The following is a 19,824-nucleotide window of genomic DNA, read 5'->3' as shown; positions in this document are numbered from 1 at the left end:
TAACTTGTTCTAAATTTACAAAAGGAAAAATAGTTTACAAAATATTAGTCTCTAAAAGTGTTGAGACAAATGTGTGAAAACTGTTTTCAAGCTTGTTTCTTATAGATGTTCACCCACAGGAACAAGAGCAAAGCCTGCGGATGATGATGGCATGTAAGTATCTCCGTAAGTTGGTGTCCAGTAATAATGCCTCTTAAGGCCATTGGAGACCTCGGAAAGGTAGATGTGCTTGTCCACCTCATACGGCTCTACGTCTGTATCATCCAGCTTAAGTCGGCCACTCTTTATCAAATTTGAATATGCCTAAGAGTTTTAGAAAAAAAAGTCATTCAGAATAATCTATTCAGTTTACAGTGGTTGTTCAAACAAATATTCAATTTAACTTACTTTGTAGGTAAAATAAAGTAATCTTAATACCATTGCTGAGTTTCAGTATTATTCCGGATATTTTAGGTAAATTATTATTTATTTATACATGATGAAGGCATAATATTATAAAACCAATTTTTAAGTTCTAAGGCATGTTTTTCATATGTAAATCCTTTTGTGAATCTGAGTTAATCCTCAGTAATACTTACATATAATAAATAAATAAAATTAAAATAAAATAAAGTTGCCACTTTAGAGGGGAAAAACAGGCAGAAATTTCAAGGTGAACAGACTTCCAAGTTTTGGCTTATTTTCTGTTGTAGCTTTCCAATATATCTCTGATTCCAGAGTCTGTGCACAGCCTGTGCTGTGTGGAGTCTCTCGAGAGCTAAGGGTACTTCTGTAGGGAAGCATATATTCTATTTTCAATCAGTCCTGTTTTTCTTCTCTTTTCAAATGGAAGCTTTATGTCTCTATGCGCCCTGTCTCTAGTATGGTTATCGGCAGCTCATGGAACTTTCTCCAAAGTTGACCACATGCTCAGACACAAAGCAGGTCTCAACCAATACAAGAAAGTTTGAAGTAGCATCCCGCATCCTATCCGAACACCACAGATTAAAACAGACAGTTTGCAAACTCTTGGAAATTGAATAACTTGCTACAAATAAAACAGGTCAAGACAGAAGTCAAAAAGGAAATTTAAAACTTTTTTGGAATTGAATGAAATTGAAAACACAACAAGCCCTGTGAAACAATGAAGACTGTTCAAAGAGGCAGGTACACAGCACTAAATGTCTACATCAGAGATCAGAGAGACCTCCTACTTGTAACTTAATGGCACACCTTAAATCTCTAGGACACCCCCCCCCCAAAAAAAAAAAAAAACAAACAAAAAAACACCAAAACATTCAGAAGGACTAGATAGCAGGAAATAATCAAACTCCAGATTGAAACTAATTAAATACAGACAATAACCAATACAAAGGCTCAATGAAACAGAATTGGTTCTTTAAGAAAACAAGATAGACAAACCCTTATCCAAATTAACTAAATGGTGGGCAGAAAATCCAAATTAATAAAATTAAAGACAAAAAGGAGACCAACAGACACTAAGTAAATCCAGAGACTCATAAGAACATACTTAAAAAATCTGTGCTGCACCAAATTGGAGCATTTAAAAGAAGTGTTGCACACACACACACACACACACACACACACACATACACCCCTAATGTTAAACAGCTAGTACAATGTCTCTGATTCCTCGGTTTGACACATTAGGAACTTTACTACACAAAATACACTCAGGCGAACACACACCCTGCCTACCAAAGTTAAGATCAGAAAGGCAACTTAATCAGATTTCTAGTAAGATAGAAGCAGTAATTAAAGTCTCCCAGGTAGAATCTGGAGCGGTGGTTACTCTTAAGAGTACTGGCTACTCCAAGTCTTGAGTTCAGTTCCCAGCATCTACATGACAGCTTGCAACCAGGCATAACTGTAGTCCCACAGTATCCAGCGCCCTCTTGTGGTGTATACATGCAGACAAAACCATATACAGAAAATACATAAATCAATCAATTTAAAAAATATCTTCCAATTCAAAAAAGCCCAGGGCCAGATGGATTTAGCATGAATTCTCCCAGACTTAAAAGAACTAATGCCACCGTTCCAGCTGTCCCACCATGCCTAATTCTTTTTATGAGGACACAATTACTCTAAAGCCTAATAAATAACAGAACAAATCATCTTCCCTTATCAACATGCAAAAATTCTCAATAAAATACTTGAAAACCAAGTTGAACCACAAATCTAAAGGATCATCTGCCACAGTCCAGAGACACAAGGATGTTTCCACATGTATAAAGTATGAAGGACTCAGAATTTCCATACACACACACACCTAAGTCTTACACAGCTAGTACAGTGTCTCTGATTCCTCAACTTGACACATTAGGAACTTTACATCATCTCAGTTGTAATTTTCATTGGAGGAATTGGACATTTGTGTGGCTCAGTGATCCTTAATACTTGTGTAAGGCATCTGATCTTTCTTGGGGGCTACTACTTGTGGGTTTAAATTAGAAACTGCCCATAGTATAGTGTGACTCCATTCTTTGAAAGCATCTATCAAATTACCTTACAGGTATCTGAGAAGAGCCAACAAAGGGAGGAACTGAAATTACTCACCACACAGGTATCCTCATCAAATTTGTTTCCCCAAATGTAGATATTGGACAATACCAAGTTTGTTTTCATTGATTGGGAAAGTGCAACAAGCCCTTCTCCCTCTATCTTGTTGCTGACTACAGACAATCTGTAGGAAAACAATAATGGAATTCTGAAGTCCCACAAAGAATGATTAAGTCAGCATCAACACTTTTTTTCAGTATTTATATATGAATTTTATGTATATGGGCATTCTGTCTTAATTCAAGTCAGAAGAGGGAATCAGATCCCATTACAGATGGTTGTGAGCCACCATGTGATTTCTGGGAATTGAACTCAGAACCTCTAGAAGAGCAACCATTGCTCTTAACCACTGAGCCATCTCTCCAGCCCAGCATCAACATTTATTGAATTCATTTTACTAACATGTTTTAATATGGTAATCCAAATATTGGCTTTATTCTGTAATTCAAGGAACCTGTTTTCTTATTGAATGTGTCATGTACCTAGAAAAGGTACCTTTATAAGTACATTTTGAAATAGCACCTCTCTCTCTCTCTCTCTCTCTCTCTCTCTCTCTCTCTCTCTCTCTCTCTCTCTCTCTCTCCTCTCCTCTCCTCTCCTCTCCTCTCCTCTCCCTCCCTCTCTCTTCCTTTCTCTCCTTTCCCTCCCCCACACACACATACAGACAACCTGGTTTATAAAGTGTCTTACAGGACAGTTGGGGTTACCCAGAGAAGAAGCCCTATCTTAAAAACAAACAAAAAACAAGGTTTATTTATGTATTTGGGTGCTTTGCATGTATGGATACACACCAGAAGAGGGCACTGGATCCTATTAACAGATAGTTGTGAGCCACTATGTGGTTTCTGGGAGCTGAACTCGGGACTTCATTTGATAAATATTTGAGTAGATTACAAATACAAGTATTATGTTAAGTGCTTATGAATTTCTTGTTAAGAATTGGGGAAAGTCCGTTTTGGGTGTTGGAGAGATGACTCAGCAGTTAAGAGTAGTTGCAACTCTTGCAGAGGACCCAAGTTCTGTTCACAGAACCCACTGAGGCAGCTAACAACCATCTTTAACTCAAGGAGATCTGATAGCCTCTTCTGGATTCAGTGCATGTACGAACAAGCAAGTAAATACACATGCATAAATAAAAAGAGAAATAAAGATTTTTCTATGAACTTGAACACACAAGTAGCCTATTAGATTCACCCCAACTTTTAAAAGATACAACTTAGAATTTTATACTTATTTTGATTGGATATAAAAAGATCATACTAACGCTTTAAGACTCCTGTTGTGGGAAGTGAGAGTTTCACTGAGGTACTTTGCACCTGCATTTTCTATTCTGTTAAAAGAAAGATCTAGTACTTCCAGAGTAGTATTGCTTTTTAGAACATCAGCCAAAAACACCATTCCATCACGAGTTATTTTATTGCTGGGGAGGAAGCATATTTAGCAGTATTTTAAAAACACAAAATGTTATTCTTACATTCATAAGGTATTTGAAAACATTTAGTGAACTCTCTATTTTAGTTTGCTCAACTTCTAGGGATAAGAATTCACCATAAAATAGTGTTCCTATCTGGCTGGCAACCAAGTTATCACAGATATATTACAGTGTAAGCTAACCTAATAGATCCTACAGGTAAAAGCTTAACAACAGTTAAAGGTTTCATTTACTGAAAATAATGCCTAACAAACATGTCTTACATACTGTCAATATTTATGTATACTATCTTCAAGACAATCTCTGGGTGATCATGTAAATTATCACTTACCAGCTGACATCAAGGTAGCGTAGGGTACTGTTCAAATACAGTGCATTGCACAACTGCTGTATGCCGCAATTTTTCATACCATGTTTGCACATATGCAGTTCAACGAGGACGTGATTTTGTTTCAACATGTGGCCAATGTGGACAGTAGACTCTTCCTAAAAATAGATAAAATTTTTGTTTCTGATTTTGAAGCAGTACATGTCCAATTTAAAGCATACATTTTATTAGTTGGTACAGGGCCTCATTGTATAGCTCAGGCAGGCTTCAATCTTAACTCAGTTGCCCCAGCCACCAGAGGGCAGGTGTTACGGGCACATTTGGCCTCAAATTAGCTTCTTAGAAATTCTGTGTTAAAACTCTTAGGCGAGGGCTGGAGAGGGCACTGAGTAGTGAGAACCTGAGTTCAAATTCCCACTGTCCATCTCCACACATTCCTGGAGCTCATGCCCAGTTATCTTCATACAGTGAACGTTATATTCAGTGAGAGGCCCTGTCGGAAGGCAGTAATGCAGAGAGTTATGACCTCTGACTGCCTCCTCTGCTCTCTGCACACACCCTCACAAGCGCGCGCTCAAACCATTATCACTGCCCCAAATCATGTCTGTGGAACAAGAAAGTGGACTGGTCTCGCCAGCCTGCCTCAGCCACTGTACCACTGCGTTTGGGTATGTACAGATGAAAAACGGACTTTCTTAGAAACAGCAGGAACTTGTAAAACTCAGTAACTAAGTGACATTTAAAAAGAAGATAACTTGGTTTATAACGACAATAATAGTTCTTCAAAAAAAGAGTTGTGTACATGCAAAAAAAATTTGCACTTCCAAATGAAAATAGCATTTTAAAATATGGTTACTTCTCAGTTACATGATGGAAAAACACTGGGGCAGATACTTTCAAATTATGGATAGTACTTTGAACTTTAAGAGAACTTAAAATTTATTTCAACAGTGAGCCTGTAAGTTCATTGTTCAAACTAGATACCCTAGACTTTTCTTTCTTTTCATGTTTAGGCCTGTAATAGAATGAGTTTGTATGTATGTATATATGTATGTATGCATGTGGTATATGTATGTATGTGTGTAGCTGGGAATCGGGTATTTGTGGTTAATCACATGCCACAATGCATACATGGTGGTCAGAGGATAGCATACAGAAATTGGTTCTATTCTTTCACCTTGTGGACCCAGAAATTTAACTCAGGTCATCAGGAACTTGGCAGCAGGAACTTTATTAACACTAAGCCATTTTGCCAACATAAGTTTATTTTTTAAGAAGAATCCCCCACAAGAGAATGTGAAAAAGCAGCCACATTTTTATCTGCCTCCAGCAAGAACCTTAATCTATAGAAGGGATTGAGTTCAAACTTGCCAAACTGCTATGCATGCAAAGATGTAATGATTCAGCCAAATCAATATAAACATATGATTAAAACAGCTAGTATCAGGCTTATACCACAGTGTATGGAACTTTAAGCTTTTGTCTGTCTTCACATAGGTTTACATAGAACCCGAGTTTCATAAACTTGCGTTTAAGTAATATCTGTTAAACATGGAAGCCCCCAAGAAGTAACATAGTTATACTTTTCACTTAACAAGCTGCGGTTTTATAAAATTAGGATAATTCTAAGAATGCAATGTATCCCTGCACCATAAACTCCAATAGGGCCTTAGTTTTAGTGCCGTGGACATCGAATACAGACCTGTTCTCCGTATAGTATAGGCCGGTTCAGGTTTATTCCCTTGATTGCTTGGTTTTGAGTTAGTACTGTAGAAAATGCTATCACACTTTGCAGTCCCTACAAACAGGTAAATCCATTAAGGGAGTTGACATTGTATTAATCTGACATTACAATTTCAAGATAATTAACTGAGTTCTGATAAAATTGTACAAAAGTTAAAACATCTCAGACGTGAGCTGTTACTATGAATCTGCATAGGGTTTTTTTTTTTTTTTTAAACATTTCAAAGATTTCAAAGGGTGTTTCCTAGCTGTGACTCTGGGCTTGCTCCTGAGTCCTTTAGGCTTTCCCAAGTGAACAGGCAGGCCCATGGATTCTGGCCGTCTCACATACTTACATCCTTGTGCAATCGGTCTTTTCTATTCGGTTTTGTTCTTCTCTCATACAATACATACCGACTGCGGTTTCCCCTCTCCTCCCCTCCCGGTTTCCCTCTGCCTCTCATCTCCCCCAAATTCACTCTTCCATTTCCCCTCAGAGACGAGCAGTGTGTGCTACTGAGGTTATTAAATACATTTTCCACAGCTTGTTCAGGTCTCTCCTGACATCTGATTGGAGAGCCTGTCCTCCCTCATCTTTGTGGTGGACACCACCGAATACACACAGCTTGTTACACCAGTAAATGCCTTTCTCTTGCAGCTTCTCATCCAGTTGCTCATTACGTTTGAACACTTTCTGCCTCCAAAAAGGTCTCTCCAATTAGTTCTACTGTTTTTGTGGCTGCTACTCCTGCCTAAGGCCGCCTCATCTCAAACCCGGATGCCAGCAGCAGCTATCCCAGTGGCCTGTTGGCTTCTGCTTGCTGCCCTCCACTTCCTATAAACGCGATCCTTTAAAGGCATTGATCAGATCCACAGCTTTAAGTCTTTTCATGATTTGCATAATTTGCATTTGTATCAGATTCTGCCCAGAGATCTGTCCACATAGCCTTGCTGTGAACTCCTGCTCTTGGTCACTCTAATTGTGCTCACAGTCTCCTCCCTGTGGCTTGCTATAGCTTGCCGTGGAAGACATTTACCTCCTGCTAGTTGTGGTTTTACTTTTTGCTGTACTGAGGATTGCACCCTTGGGTATACTAGGCATGGACTCGCACTCCGCTGTATCTCTAGCCGGTTTTAATTTTCCTTTTATTTTTAGACAAGGTATTGCTAAATTGTCCAGACTGGTACCTCCAGGCTTCCTGAAGCCTAATTATCACTTCCTCCCCAACATCAGAGTAACCAGTTTTCTTTAAAGCACTTTTCTCTGTTGATTGACATTTCCCCCAAATAAACTACTAGGCCTCGAGGGCAGAGACGGTCTCAGATTTCCTGTTGCAATCTCTAAATGGCTTACAAGTGATTGCTGTTAACAAGCAATACACTTGACTCAAACCTCCCAGAGCTGTAACAGCTACAACTTCCTTTTTAACAAATCCTTCCAAACCACTGCAGATTTTTGCGTCCTATAGATTTGATTAATCTGGGGTTGTACAACAGATTTAAAGGTCTCAAGACTTGAAAGCGTGATCAAGAAAGTGAGATTTAGAGTTTGAAAACATGCAAAACAATTGCAGCTCTCCTCTGGTGGGTTGGAGGCTCCCAGCAGCTTCTAGAATCATCACAACTTTCATGGTGCAGCGTACTCGCTGAAATAACTTCTATCAAAGGAATTTATATCAGTCCTGCTGAGGCAGTGTTTGTTTTATGTAAACGAGTGTGATCTTTATTTGTGAAGTCGAGCACAAGTTCAGATGAATTGTGAACTTTGAAATGTCTTTATTATACTAGCTATCTAATATTGTTTATTAGAACCTTTTGATTTTATGTGTATAAGCATCTTGGGTACAAGTATGTCTGTGCACTATGTGAATGCGGTGCTCACATGGCCAAAAGCGGGTGCCAGATGCCGTACTGCTGGTGTTGCACATGGTTCTGAGCCTCCACATGGGAGCTGGTAACCAAATCAGGGTCCTCTGTAAGAGCAGTAAATGCTTTTAACTGCTGGGCCATCTCTGCAGTCCCTGTAATCTGTCTCTATTATTATGTGAACAGGAAACCTCATTTCCCACCGGGGCAGTGGGAAATGTCTTGTCAGAGCAGCAGTGTATGTGTCCAGTCCCAGCGCTCAGAAGATGGAGGTAGAAGTGTGGGTTCAAATTACTTTGGGCTACATACCAGGACTTTTGTGCAAAAACAAACAACAAACCTCCTCATCCGCCCTGCTTCCTGACCAGTGGCCTGTGTGGCCTTCTGGGAGAATGCCTGCCACACAGGTGGCTTTCCTTGTAACGGACTTACCAGGTCACAGTCGCCCAGATCCAGTTTCTCCAGGGATGAGTTCATCTGCAGCATTGCAGCAAAAAGCATGCCACCTGTATTCTCAATCTTATTTCCAGTCATTCGCAAATATTTAAGAGTTTTGTTTTTCTAGAAAAGAAAAAATAGAATCAAAGCAAGCAAAGTTTCGTTGTTTAAACTTAAACCCATGAAATTCTCCCTCAATTAAATGAGTCAGAAGGTTGTATTACTATTTGCAAATGCAGTTTTATAGAGCATAAGATATATTCTGTAAAAGCAACATACAGTTTCTCATAATAGCCAAATCTTTTAATAGAAAGAAGGATCAAGAAACAAATGTCTAGGAAATAAGGGAGATTTTAAATATGTTTTCATTGCAGATTCTGTAAATCTGTCTCATAAGATAAATTTATTATTGAGGTGAAATTCACATGGCAAGAGCTGACTAACCTAAAGTGTTCAATGGCATTTACTTCATTCAGCTAGTTCCAAAAGACATTCCATCAGCCCCCAAAACTCTGTCCACGTGCACATGCACATGCTTGCATGCCTGTGTGGTGGGGATTAAAACCAGGACCTTGTATGTACCAGGCAAACGTCCTGTCATTGAGCTACATCCTAACTGATTTTTTTTCCATTTTTATTTTATCTATATGGGTATTTGCCTGTATGTCTGTACCATGCACATGCCTGGTGTCCATGAAGACCAATAGAGGGTGTTGATGCCCTAGAACTGGAGTTAAAGCCGGTCCCCCAGTTAGGAGCTGCTATGTGGGTGCTAGAAACAGCCCAGGTCCTCTGCAAGAGCAGCAAATGCAAGGTAAATAAATGTAAAATTAAATCAATCTTAAAGGCAAAAAGCCAACTGTCGTCTGAAAGCCCTAACTCCTTATTAGCAGAGGCACATGACCAACAGGACCTAAGAAGAAAGTGGTCTCAACATGAGGAGTATACTCGTGAACTATACTTGCATCTGAAACAGCACTCCTCAAGCTAAAACGACAGAAGACATGACAAAGGGAGCACTCCGCCGGGAAGATGGTGATTGCGAGCATATTGTATTGAACATTGGAGCCACCCAACTTCATAAACACAAATGGACATATAGTGGAAGGCTTCAGTACAACAACAATATGTGATTTCAATATCTACACTCACCATATATAGGTCATAGAAAAGATCAACAAAGAAACCTCAGAGTTAAACTGCCATAGATCAATATGGATTTAACAAGCCAAGTGTGCTCTGGAGGAAGAGGATCAGGCATTCGGTGTCATACTTAGCTTCATAGTGAGTTTAAGGCCAATCTGGGTTACGTGGGACCCTGTCTCAAGAAAGGAAAATTTTCACAAGCATGCACAAGCTCCTCTCCACAGCCTCTGTAGGACTGCATGGAGGGGACGTAAGTCACATTTTAGTCAAAGCCGCTCTCTGTTTTTTTTTTTTTTGTTTTTTTTTTTTTAATTGAAATCATTTCTTGTATCTTATTAGATCATAGTGGAGCGAGGTAAAGTTCAGTATGTTTAAATGCATGGATGTGAAGGACGCAGTCATGATTGATGGTGGGTCACTGAAGAACCTGATGTGTAGACTTCCTAGAACCCAGGCAATGTGTGCTCTTATTGTTTGGTTCAAAGTGTGATTTTTCACTTTCCATGGTAATAGTTACAGATGCTCTGTCAGCACACACCTGCACGGAGCTCTAGCCACGCCCACCTCCATTCCCTCCCAGGATACAGCACACACCTCCTGCATGGAGCTCTAGCCACGCCCACCTCCATTCCCTCCCAGGATGTGTGGCTTTCATATGCTCCTGTCCTATTTCACTGAAATCTAAGGGCACTGACTGAGCACTAACTGTGTCAGTCTGGATGCTGTGGTCCTGATTGTGCCTCGACCAAACAACTTTGAATTCAGCCTCACTCAAAATTTTAGGATACAGAAAAAAAGTAGATTCTTCTCCAGACTATCACACAAGTGTTCTCCAGCCCAGATCCCAGGAAAGCCTGTCCCCTCTGAAGCCTCACCAGCCCTGTCTTTTCTGCCCTCACTTCTTTTTTAAATTTTATTTATTTTTATGTTATGGTTTTACCTGCATGTCTGTCTGTGCAGCAGTTGCATGCCTGGTGCCCAAAGAGACCAGAAGAGGGTGTCAGGTCCTTTGGGACTGGGATTAGAGACAGATGTGAACTGATGTGTGTGGATGCTGGGAACCAAATCTGTGCCCTTTGTAAGAACAAGCATTCTTTCCAGCCTTTTACTTTTCTATCATTGTCATTATCATCTGTGTGTGTGTGTGTGTGTGTGGTATGTAATATTTGCATGAGTGTGTATGTGTATAATATTTGCATGTGTGTGTGTGGTGTGTAATATTTGCATGAGTGTGTGTGGTATAATATTTGCATGAGTGTGGGGGGGGTATAATATTTGCATGAGTGTGTGGGGGGTATAATATTTGCATGAGTGTGTGTGTGGTATAATATTTGCATGAGTGTGTGTGTGGTATAATATTTGCATGTGTGTGTGTGTGGTATGTAATATTTGCATGAGTGTGTATGTATGTATGTAATACTTGCATGTGTGTGTGTGTGGTGTGTAACATTTGCATGAGTGTGTGTGTGGTATATTTGCATGTGTGTGTGTGTGTAATATTTGCATGAGTGTGGGTGCCTGTTCCTGCCACAGCAAACGTGTTGAAGGCAGGGGACAACTGTGGGGAGCTGGTTCTCACCTTCTACCCTGAAGTCCAGAGAATCAGCCCAGGTGAGCAGGCTTGCATGGCAAGTTTTTACTCACTGATCCATCTCAATGTCCACATTTCTATTAGCACCCTGGGCTTCCAAACTCCTAACACAGTGGCTCATCAAGCCCACTTACAGACTGTTCTAGGGATTCCCTAGTTCACAGTTCCAAATGCTTTTACATCCCTTCCATAGGAGGCCTACAGACTGTATAGGTTTTTTGTTTGTTTGTTTTTCTTTTGTTTTTTTTTTTTTTGTTTTTTGTTTTTTTTTTTTTACAGTAACTCTCGGTAGCATTTTCTGTATTGTTTATATCTCTTCTCTCTGTGACCAAATATCCTGCCAAGAAACAATGTAGAGGAGGATCTGGTTGTCTTTGGTTCACAGAGTAGGAAACACAGTCTGTCATGGTGGGGAAGCTGTGGCAGGTGGCAGGAGGGTTGAAAGGTGACTTGGTCAGATTGTACCACACAGCCAGTAAGTATCCAAGAGAGAGGTGGTGGCATTCCTTTAGAGACAAGGTCTCATATATGTCGAGTGGACTTGAACTCAGTTACCCTCCTGCCTCTTATAAGTTCTGAGGTTAATTTGTGCACCGCCATAACCCAGCAAAGCTGGTTAGTATTTTTTCAATGAGTCCAAAGTTCTCAAGTAGTAGTTGTGTTTTTATAAGCTGAACCACATCAAAACTCTATATTTAAGAGGCTGGAGAAACGGCTCAGTGGTTAAGAGCAATTGCTGCTCTTGCAAAAGATCTTGTTTGTTTCTCGGCATGCACATGGTTAACAGTCACCCCGGTCCAGGAGATACAGCTCCCTCCTCACACCTCTGCAGGCAAAACACTCGGACACATAAAAATAGTAACGCAAGGCTAGAGAGATGGCTCGTCAGTTAAGAGAACTGCTCTTCCGGGGTACCCAGGTTTGACTCCCAGCACCCACAAGGCAGCTCACAGCCACATGCTTAGTAACTCCAGGGTATATGACTCCGTCTGCTGCTTCTGCAGGCACCATGCATATATGCAGGCAAAACACATATACATCACACAGTCTAGCTCTGTGTGTCTGTGTGTCTCTCTCACACACAAGTGCATGGAGGCAGACAAAACGATTGAAACAGTGGGGAAGGGGCTGTGATTGGGATGTAAAGGGAATAAATAGATAAATTAATGGAAAAAATTAAGGGCTGGAGAGATGGCTCAGTGGTTAAGAGCACTGACTGTTCTTCCAGAGGTCCTCAGTTCAATTCCCAGCAACCACATGGTGGCTCAGAGCCAACTGTAATGAGATCTGATGCCCTCTTCTGGTGTGTCTGAAGACAGCTACAGTGTATACACACACACACACACACAATAATTTTTTTAAAAAATTGAAATAACGTAAGCTCATAGTAACTTTGGTTAAGTTGTTCCCAAACTACAAGAAGAAGTTAAAATTCGCCAGTGACACACTACTTTGAGATATGAAAATGCTTACATGTAGTGCTTTAGCAATCAGTTCCCCGCCTTCAGGTCCAATATCATTGAACATAAGGTTTAAGTAAGTGATACTTGGTTGTTTCTATAATAAGGAGAGAAAGAAGGTATTACATCTGTATTTACTAGAATGCATCAACCTATGCACACTGTTTAATTAACCGTGCAAACAGAATTCTAACAAAGACAATCAGTGTTGAAGGGGAATCAGTCACCTTTCTCTTTTCATGATATTGCAATTGTAATATTATTGAAAGAAAAAAAACTCAGTTCAGTTTTACCAATAATTGGATGTGTGAACATCTCTGTGTATTTAACCATGGCATACAGGTTTGCAAAAGGAAACTCTGGAGGTCCAGGTAACAGCTCTCCTAAGACCAAACACAAGTGGGCGCCTTATATTTCAAGCATTAGACACATAGCCCAGATTCAGGACCCCTTGAGTTTTCCATACTTAGTGCTTGGCTATGTGCATTTGTCTACGTGGCCTCATCTCTCAGCAGAACAGCGGACAAGAACAGTTGCCAGCAGCGACGTCATACCTGAAGTAGTTTAGCAGCATAGTAGGCACCGACATCACCTATGAGGTTATACCTCACATCCACACCTGAAACACACGGGCGAAAAGAAACTGACATTCCGTACAAAGAATCCACAAAGTCAGGAAAGAGAGAAGCAGCCAGCAGACATACCACTGATACACGGCTGGGTCCTTAAAGCTTTGGAGAGAAGCCAAAAGTCTTCGCCTGTTATTCTTTGTCCTGAGACTAAACGATTGTTACCAGCAATGTTCACTGTGATGCTTTCTGTGGGTCTGACAAAAGAGAGAGAGAGAGAGAGAGAGAGAGAGAGAGAGAGAGAGAGAGAGAGAGAAACAAAGAAATGGAGGTGGAAGACAAGGTTGACTCAAAGCTTGAAACCTTTACAACATCAGAAATAATACTAGAGACTGAGCCCCAGGCTAACATGGCTAACTTTCCCATCTTTTCATTTCTCTCTCATGACCCCAATCTTCTCCTTTTTCTTCTGTTGTAACATCTGGACAAAAAGAAGTTTAAAAGTTAGGCTCTGTTGGTGCACACCTTAAATCCCAACACTCAGAAGGCAGAGGTCAGTGGATCTCTGAGTTTGAAGCTAACCTAGTCTACAGAGTTCCAGGACAGCCAGGGTTAGACACAGAAAACCTGTCTCAAACAAAAACAAAAGAAAGAGGGGGGAGGGAAAGGAAGGAAGGAAAAGGAAAATTTAAGGGAGGACATGTTGGTTTTAGGTTTGGTTCCTAGTGATCTACCCTCGAGGTGAGGTCACAGTAAAAGAAGCTTTAAGCAGCTAATTGCATCACACAGTTAAGAGTAGACAGAAATAAGTGAATCGTGCATGTGTTCAGCTTGATTTCTCCAGTTCAAGACCTCTGTCTAAGAAATGATGCTGCCCACAGTGTGCTGAGTTTACCCACCCAACTGGCCTAATCAAGAAAACCCTCTACAGATGCCGGCGCAGCTTAATCAAATATAGAAAACTCTTCAAGATTCCCAAAGGGTGTTAGGCTGTGTCAGGTTGACAAAGCTAACCATTAATCACCAAACCCACTTTTGACTTAAGAACTCTGAACACTTTGAGGACACCTTAGGTTTCTTTCATTGTGATAAAACACCATGACCAAATCAAGTTGGAGAGAGAAGGGTTTATTTCATTTTGCAACTCTTAGGTCATACCCCCCAACTGAGGGAAGTCAAGCAGGAACTCAGGGCAGGTACTGGAGGCTGGAACTGAAGGAGAAGCCATGGAGGAACTTTGCTTTCTGGCTTGCTGCCCTTAGCTTCCTCCGTCTATTTTCTTATACCATCCAGGATCATATGCCCAGGGTTGGCACCAACCTACAGTGATCTGGGCTCTTCCTTATTCATCATTAATATAATGTCCCCACTGACTTGCCTACGAGCAATCTGATTGAAGCATTTTCTTAATGGTGGTGCCTTTGCCCATGTAAATCTAATATGCCAAGTTGACGAAAACAAAACAGATGCAAGAGCAACAACCAGGACAGAGGACTTGCCTGAATTCACCCAGCTCATGGTAACTAGGGTAACCGCTGGGGCCTTGGCTTGAGGGCTCCTGGTCTAGTGCTATTCTGTGTCAGATACCACACCTAAGATACAGTGTCACAAATCTACCTATTAACTTTCTCCGTTTTACCAAGCCATTTTCAAGTGGGGACAACATGGCTGAATGGCCCAGAGCTTGGCAGAAATGAGAACTGGTGAGAACGGTTGACCACTTTGCCTCCTTACCGCTTCTCAATTTCTTCATCCAGTTTCTGGAGTATGTTCAGTATAAAAGGATTAGTTTTCCGTATGTTTTCTGCGCAAAAGTAAGAGTACTGTGCCTGGAGCGTCTCCATAGACTCTGGAGCTTTGGAAACATAAATACATCATTCATCATCATGTATAAATTACACATTATAAATTATTAATGAGTATGTATGTGTGTCTCTGTAATGAGTGTGTATGTATGTGTGTCTATGTGTAATGAGTGTGCATGTATGTATGTCTATGTGTAATGAGTGTGCATGTGTGTCTATGTGTAATGAGTGTGTATGTGTGTCTATGTGTAATGAGTGTGTATGTGTGTCTATGTGTAATGAGTGTATATGTGTGTCTATGTGTAATGAGTGTGTATATATGTGTGTCTATGTGTAATGAGTATGTATGTATGTGTGTCTGTGTAATGAGTGTGTATGTGTGTGTGTCTATGTGTAATGAGTGTGTATGTGTGTGTGTCTATGTGTAATGAGTGTGTATGTACAGTGAAGGAGAGGAAGAAAAGGAGAGAAAACTAAGGGTGGGGGTGGATGGGTATAAATACAACCACAGACAGTGAGCAGACTGTGACTCCAGTCAGCACCCTATTTGAAAGAGGACAACTAACCTCTACCATGTGTTGAGCTTGGTAGCGGAGGAAAAGATGTCCAGAGAAATTACTCTGGGCAAAATAAAGCCTGCCCAAGGACAGGGTTTCTTAAAATAGCTCTAAGTGAAGACAATTTTGTTCAACAATTCAACTCCAGAAGGACCTGAAAAATTAACCCATGTGGACTGGACACCTTGACACCAAACCAATTCGATATTGTCCTCACAGCAGATTGAGGTCCGACTCACAAAAGCATTTCACCTACCCGGGCCCTCTTCCATTTCCTGTTCTAAGATTGACTTCCTTCTTTACTTCCCCTGTGTGTGGTGGGGAGTCTGGGGAATCCCCGTGCATGTGGAAGCCTCTGGTTGTCATGGAGTGTCATCTGCCTCTGTTCTCCACCCGACGGAAAAGGGTTTACAGGTCACTGAACCACTATCACAGACACTAGGCTAGATTGGCTGGCCAGAGAGCCCTTGAGATCCACCCATCTCCAACCCCAAACACTAGGGTTTCCGACACACACTCCATGCCTGGCTGTTACTCGAGAGCTAGGGATTAAAACCCAGACCCCATTGGAGCACTGCACCCGGTCAGCCCTCACCCCACCCCCACCTATGTTTTATTTTTAGTACAAATAAACAAATAGGAGCTGGGGTCTCTGTTCTCTGTTACACGGCAGCTTTCCCAGTAGTCCCACTACTTTTAACATTTGCCTTTCTTTTCTTCTAAACACAGGGTCTCACTGTGTACTCCAGAATGGCCTTGAACTCACACCCATCCTTCCTCGGGCCCCCGAGCATGGTCATCGTGGGTGCACGAGCACATCGGGTTCCAATATTACTTTAAAGACATTCCGGGACAGAAGCCAATGCTCTTACTTTTGTAAGAAGCACATGCTGCTGGCTTGATTGTCCCTCTTTCCGAGTATGTGTATTTCAGAATACCCTGAGCGAGTTCACACTTTAAATAGCCCGGGTTCTTAGATGCCAGCCTCTTCTCTAAATGTCTACATCTTCGAAGCATCCACTGCGGAGTGGCCATCTGCACTCAAAGCTGCAGAACAAGACTTAAGATCTGGTATATTTGAGTTGGAAGGAAATGAGCTTTTCTTATACTTTTAAAAATATTTATTTTAATTTTATTTGTGTATGTGTGCGTGCGCTCGTGTACTTAGGATATTTAAAATGTCTAGGTACACAAAGATTCTTTGTGCTGCTGAGCCTCGGAGGGGAGATGGGATCTGAACGCGCCGTTTCTACGCCATCTGTGTCACATAGGACATCATTCTACTAAGTGCAGTATTAGCATGCTGGAAACACACTCCTGCGGTTTCTAAATGAAAGCTAGCTCTGGGCTCCCTTCCACTCCCTTTCTGCCTCAGGCTAACTTTTTGGGGGTGAAATACCAGCACTTTTGTTGTCTGCCCTCTAGGGGCCAAGAGTAAAGGCTGGACGTGAGTCTCTAAGCTGTTTTCTTCAGAAGCTCAGTGACCTAGAAGGCAGCAGTCACAGCACTGTGTGCAGGACAAAGTATTTCCACAACCCGGTCCTCATCTTACCCTAGGCTCATGTCAGAGTCGTAGTGTCGGTGTTCCTTCCTTTAGCGTCTGTCTCATTTCCCTTATTATTGTCTCTCTGGGCAGTCTCTCCAGCCTCCGCAACACACACTTTAAAACAAACGTCCCCCGGTAGTGGCAGGAACTCTGGATTCTCTGGATGCCAAGCAACCGCTCAGCCCCTGAGTATATTCCCAGCCTTATGTTTAATTTGTTAAATTCATGGATGCCGCCATACTCAAAGTGCATGTGGAAGTATATATACGTGAATGAAAACGTCACAATGAAATCCCTTCTTCTATATGCTAATTAAAAAAAAACAGTTGAAGCAGTTAAAAGAAATTGTAGGGTGTCTAGAAGTGGGAACTCAGAAATGTCCGAGGAGCCTCTTGCTTATCGGGGTGTTTTCCTGGGACTTCCACAAATTCAGGGGCACAGTAGAGTCCCCAGCATACCTCCCCCAAACCCCAGAGCAAAGCCACCTCCTCACAAAGACAGGGTACCAGCGGTGGTCAAGGACGCCGCCATACCTGGGGCTTCTGCAGGCAGGATCAGCCGTCTTTCCCTTGGCCTGAAGACGCAGGGCCCGGTGCCCCTCGCTTTGCTGACCTCGACCTCTGATGAGGAAGGCCGCCGTGGCTGGGCTTTCTCAACAGTCTGCTCCTGCTCTGTCTCACAGGGCTCGGCCCACTACCAGACCAGCAACCAGAGTCGCTCCCATGGCAACCACAGAAGCTTCCTTTTGTTGGAAGAGGAAAGAGGCGGGGCCACCGTTCAGAGGGCGGAGCACTCTATAACCTGGAGGCTTAAAGTGGGAGGCAGTGATCATAACTTTAAACCTACCCACTCTAGGCGACCGATTCTGAAGGAGGAGCTTCGAGGGTTTAGGAGCCTGCTGGGCTAGGGACCAGGGTTACAAACCCTGGGGACCCAGCCTGCCTCACCCCTTGTAAAGGGCTAAGCTCGGAATCCGATGATAGAACTTCCAAGTGTTTAGTGGTTTAAAGGATTTTGTGAAGTAGAGCCCACTGGAAGAGTTTCTTTGAGAAGGCGACTTCCAGACTAATCTGAGATAGCCTACCCCAGTGCCGAGCTTCAGAGGCACAGGTACGGTCAGTGCCTAGAGTATGAAGACAGGCAAGGTCATATCCATGTGGACTCTTAGCATCTTCTTTGTAGTGAGTCTATGAAGGAACGGGGTAGGATGCTCGGGACCCTCAGATGCTCGGTTGCAGACCTACCGACCTACGGATGAAGGACCTGGTCTGGAAGTGGGGTCTGAAACAGTCACAGAAATCTAGGAGAGGGGATAAGTTAAATATCCATCCCTGTGACTCCTCTGCTAGGAAAGCCCAGGCAAGGCAGAGAAGCTCTGGGTGGATGCAGGAATTGATTCTCAAGGTCCTTTCTCCACGCGTGCAGAAATATGTGCATTTACCCGTTGGGTTTCCAGGAAAATCAAGGGGCAGCCTAGGTTAGCCTCTCAGATCCTTTTGAATTAAGAAGGTAGAAGGAAGGAAGGAAAGGTTGGAGATGATGCGGGGCGGGGTGGGAGGGAGGAGGGGAGAGGGGAAAGGGAAGAGGGGAACAGGAGAGGAGGATGGGAATGGGGAGGGAGGAAGGGTGTGTGTGTCCTCTGCCTCCGGAGCAGGCAGCACAGCAGCCAACTGAGACCAGGATCCTTCTAGGTCCTACCTGCCCCATTCTCAAAGGGCTCTTGTCGATCTAAGGGAGCGCCCGCTGATGGGAGAGCCTGGCCTGCACTCGCGAGCACTCCAGGCTAATGGAGTAGCTCCTCTTGACATACTATTAAAACAGTTCCTCTTGGAACTATTAAAAATTGTTTTCTTTGGCTGTGTTCTTCTGTCCCAGACATGGTTTGTTTGGTTAGCCTTTTGTTTGCCTATGGAAGACTGGCTTCTGTTCCTGCCAGACTCACCAGACCTGGCCTCCTACTGGTCTCTACTTACAGAGAAAAAGGTGGTTGCTGATCATTAATTTTCATCTCTTAGCCTAATTTGCAGATAACAACTCTGATAACTTTATACAATATGTAACATGTACGATATAATAAATATATAATATATAAAATATAATTTTTTCAATGTCTGCTGGGGTGATGGCAAGAGCTATGATCTTTTGTAACATTCTAGAACTCATTTGAAACTAAATCAAGATAAGCATCTTAAAACGTTATTATTATTATTATTATTTTTCTGTTGAGACAGGGTCTCACTATGTATCTCTGGCTGTCCTGGACTCACTGTTTAGACCAGGTTGGTCTTGAACTCACAGAGATCCACTTGTCTCTGCCTCCCCAATGTTGAGATTAAAGGTGTGCAAAACTATGCTCAGCTTTGAAAAAACACGTTTTTACATTATGTGTTTTCGGGGGGGGGGGTGAGCGGGATGGAGGGACAGGAGCTACAGAGGAAGGAGATGGCATGGAATCTTTCCGGAGCCTAGATTTGGGCGTTGGAATCGTCCGCTGAGGGTTCTTCCTATGTAAGAACAGTAAGTACTTTTAAAGTGGTTTTTAAAGAGGCATTACTTAGGCCCCAAACAAGCACAGTTTTGAAACTGAAATGAGGCCATCTGTGTGTTAACATATGTGCACAAACTTACTAGAAAGAGTTGCTCACACTTTAACCCTCATCTTGTCTTGAAATTCAAAAATAAAAATCTAAATTTTATGTTGCAGAATAATTTCGGTCATTTAACCTTTCCGCCCCCACCCCCATTCAGGCTGGTTGTCAGGGATATCTGATTTTCCCCTGTTCACGGCACTTCAGATTTGAA

The 19,824-nt window shown here is 42.1% G+C and overlaps 1 protein-coding gene across 1 annotated transcript; it reads right to left on the bottom strand.

Moving 5' to 3' along the window:
* Positions 1 to 12: 12 nt before the first annotated feature.
* LRRC34 (leucine rich repeat containing 34) lies at positions 13 to 14,958 on the bottom strand (the record flags this gene model as incomplete). The annotated part of the gene is made up of 10 exons (XM_080929195.1): positions 13 to 303; positions 2,560 to 2,686; positions 3,827 to 3,982; positions 4,326 to 4,480; positions 6,025 to 6,120; positions 8,343 to 8,471; positions 12,559 to 12,642; positions 13,100 to 13,164; positions 13,250 to 13,371; positions 14,849 to 14,958. The coding sequence occupies 10 exons, from the start codon at positions 14,956 to 14,958 to the stop codon at positions 100 to 102; spliced, it is 1,248 nt and encodes a 415-aa protein (XP_080785321.1). The 3' UTR covers positions 13 to 99.
* Between the last annotated feature and the right edge of the window lie 4,866 nt (positions 14,959 to 19,824).

The sequence above is a fragment of the Micromys minutus genome, assembly GCF_963924665.1.
Source record: "Micromys minutus genome assembly, chromosome: 15".
Taxonomy (NCBI): Eukaryota; Metazoa; Chordata; class Mammalia; order Rodentia; family Muridae; genus Micromys; species Micromys minutus.
Note: the sequence above shows the minus strand (reverse complement) of the source record. Positions and strands in the feature narration are given on the sequence as shown.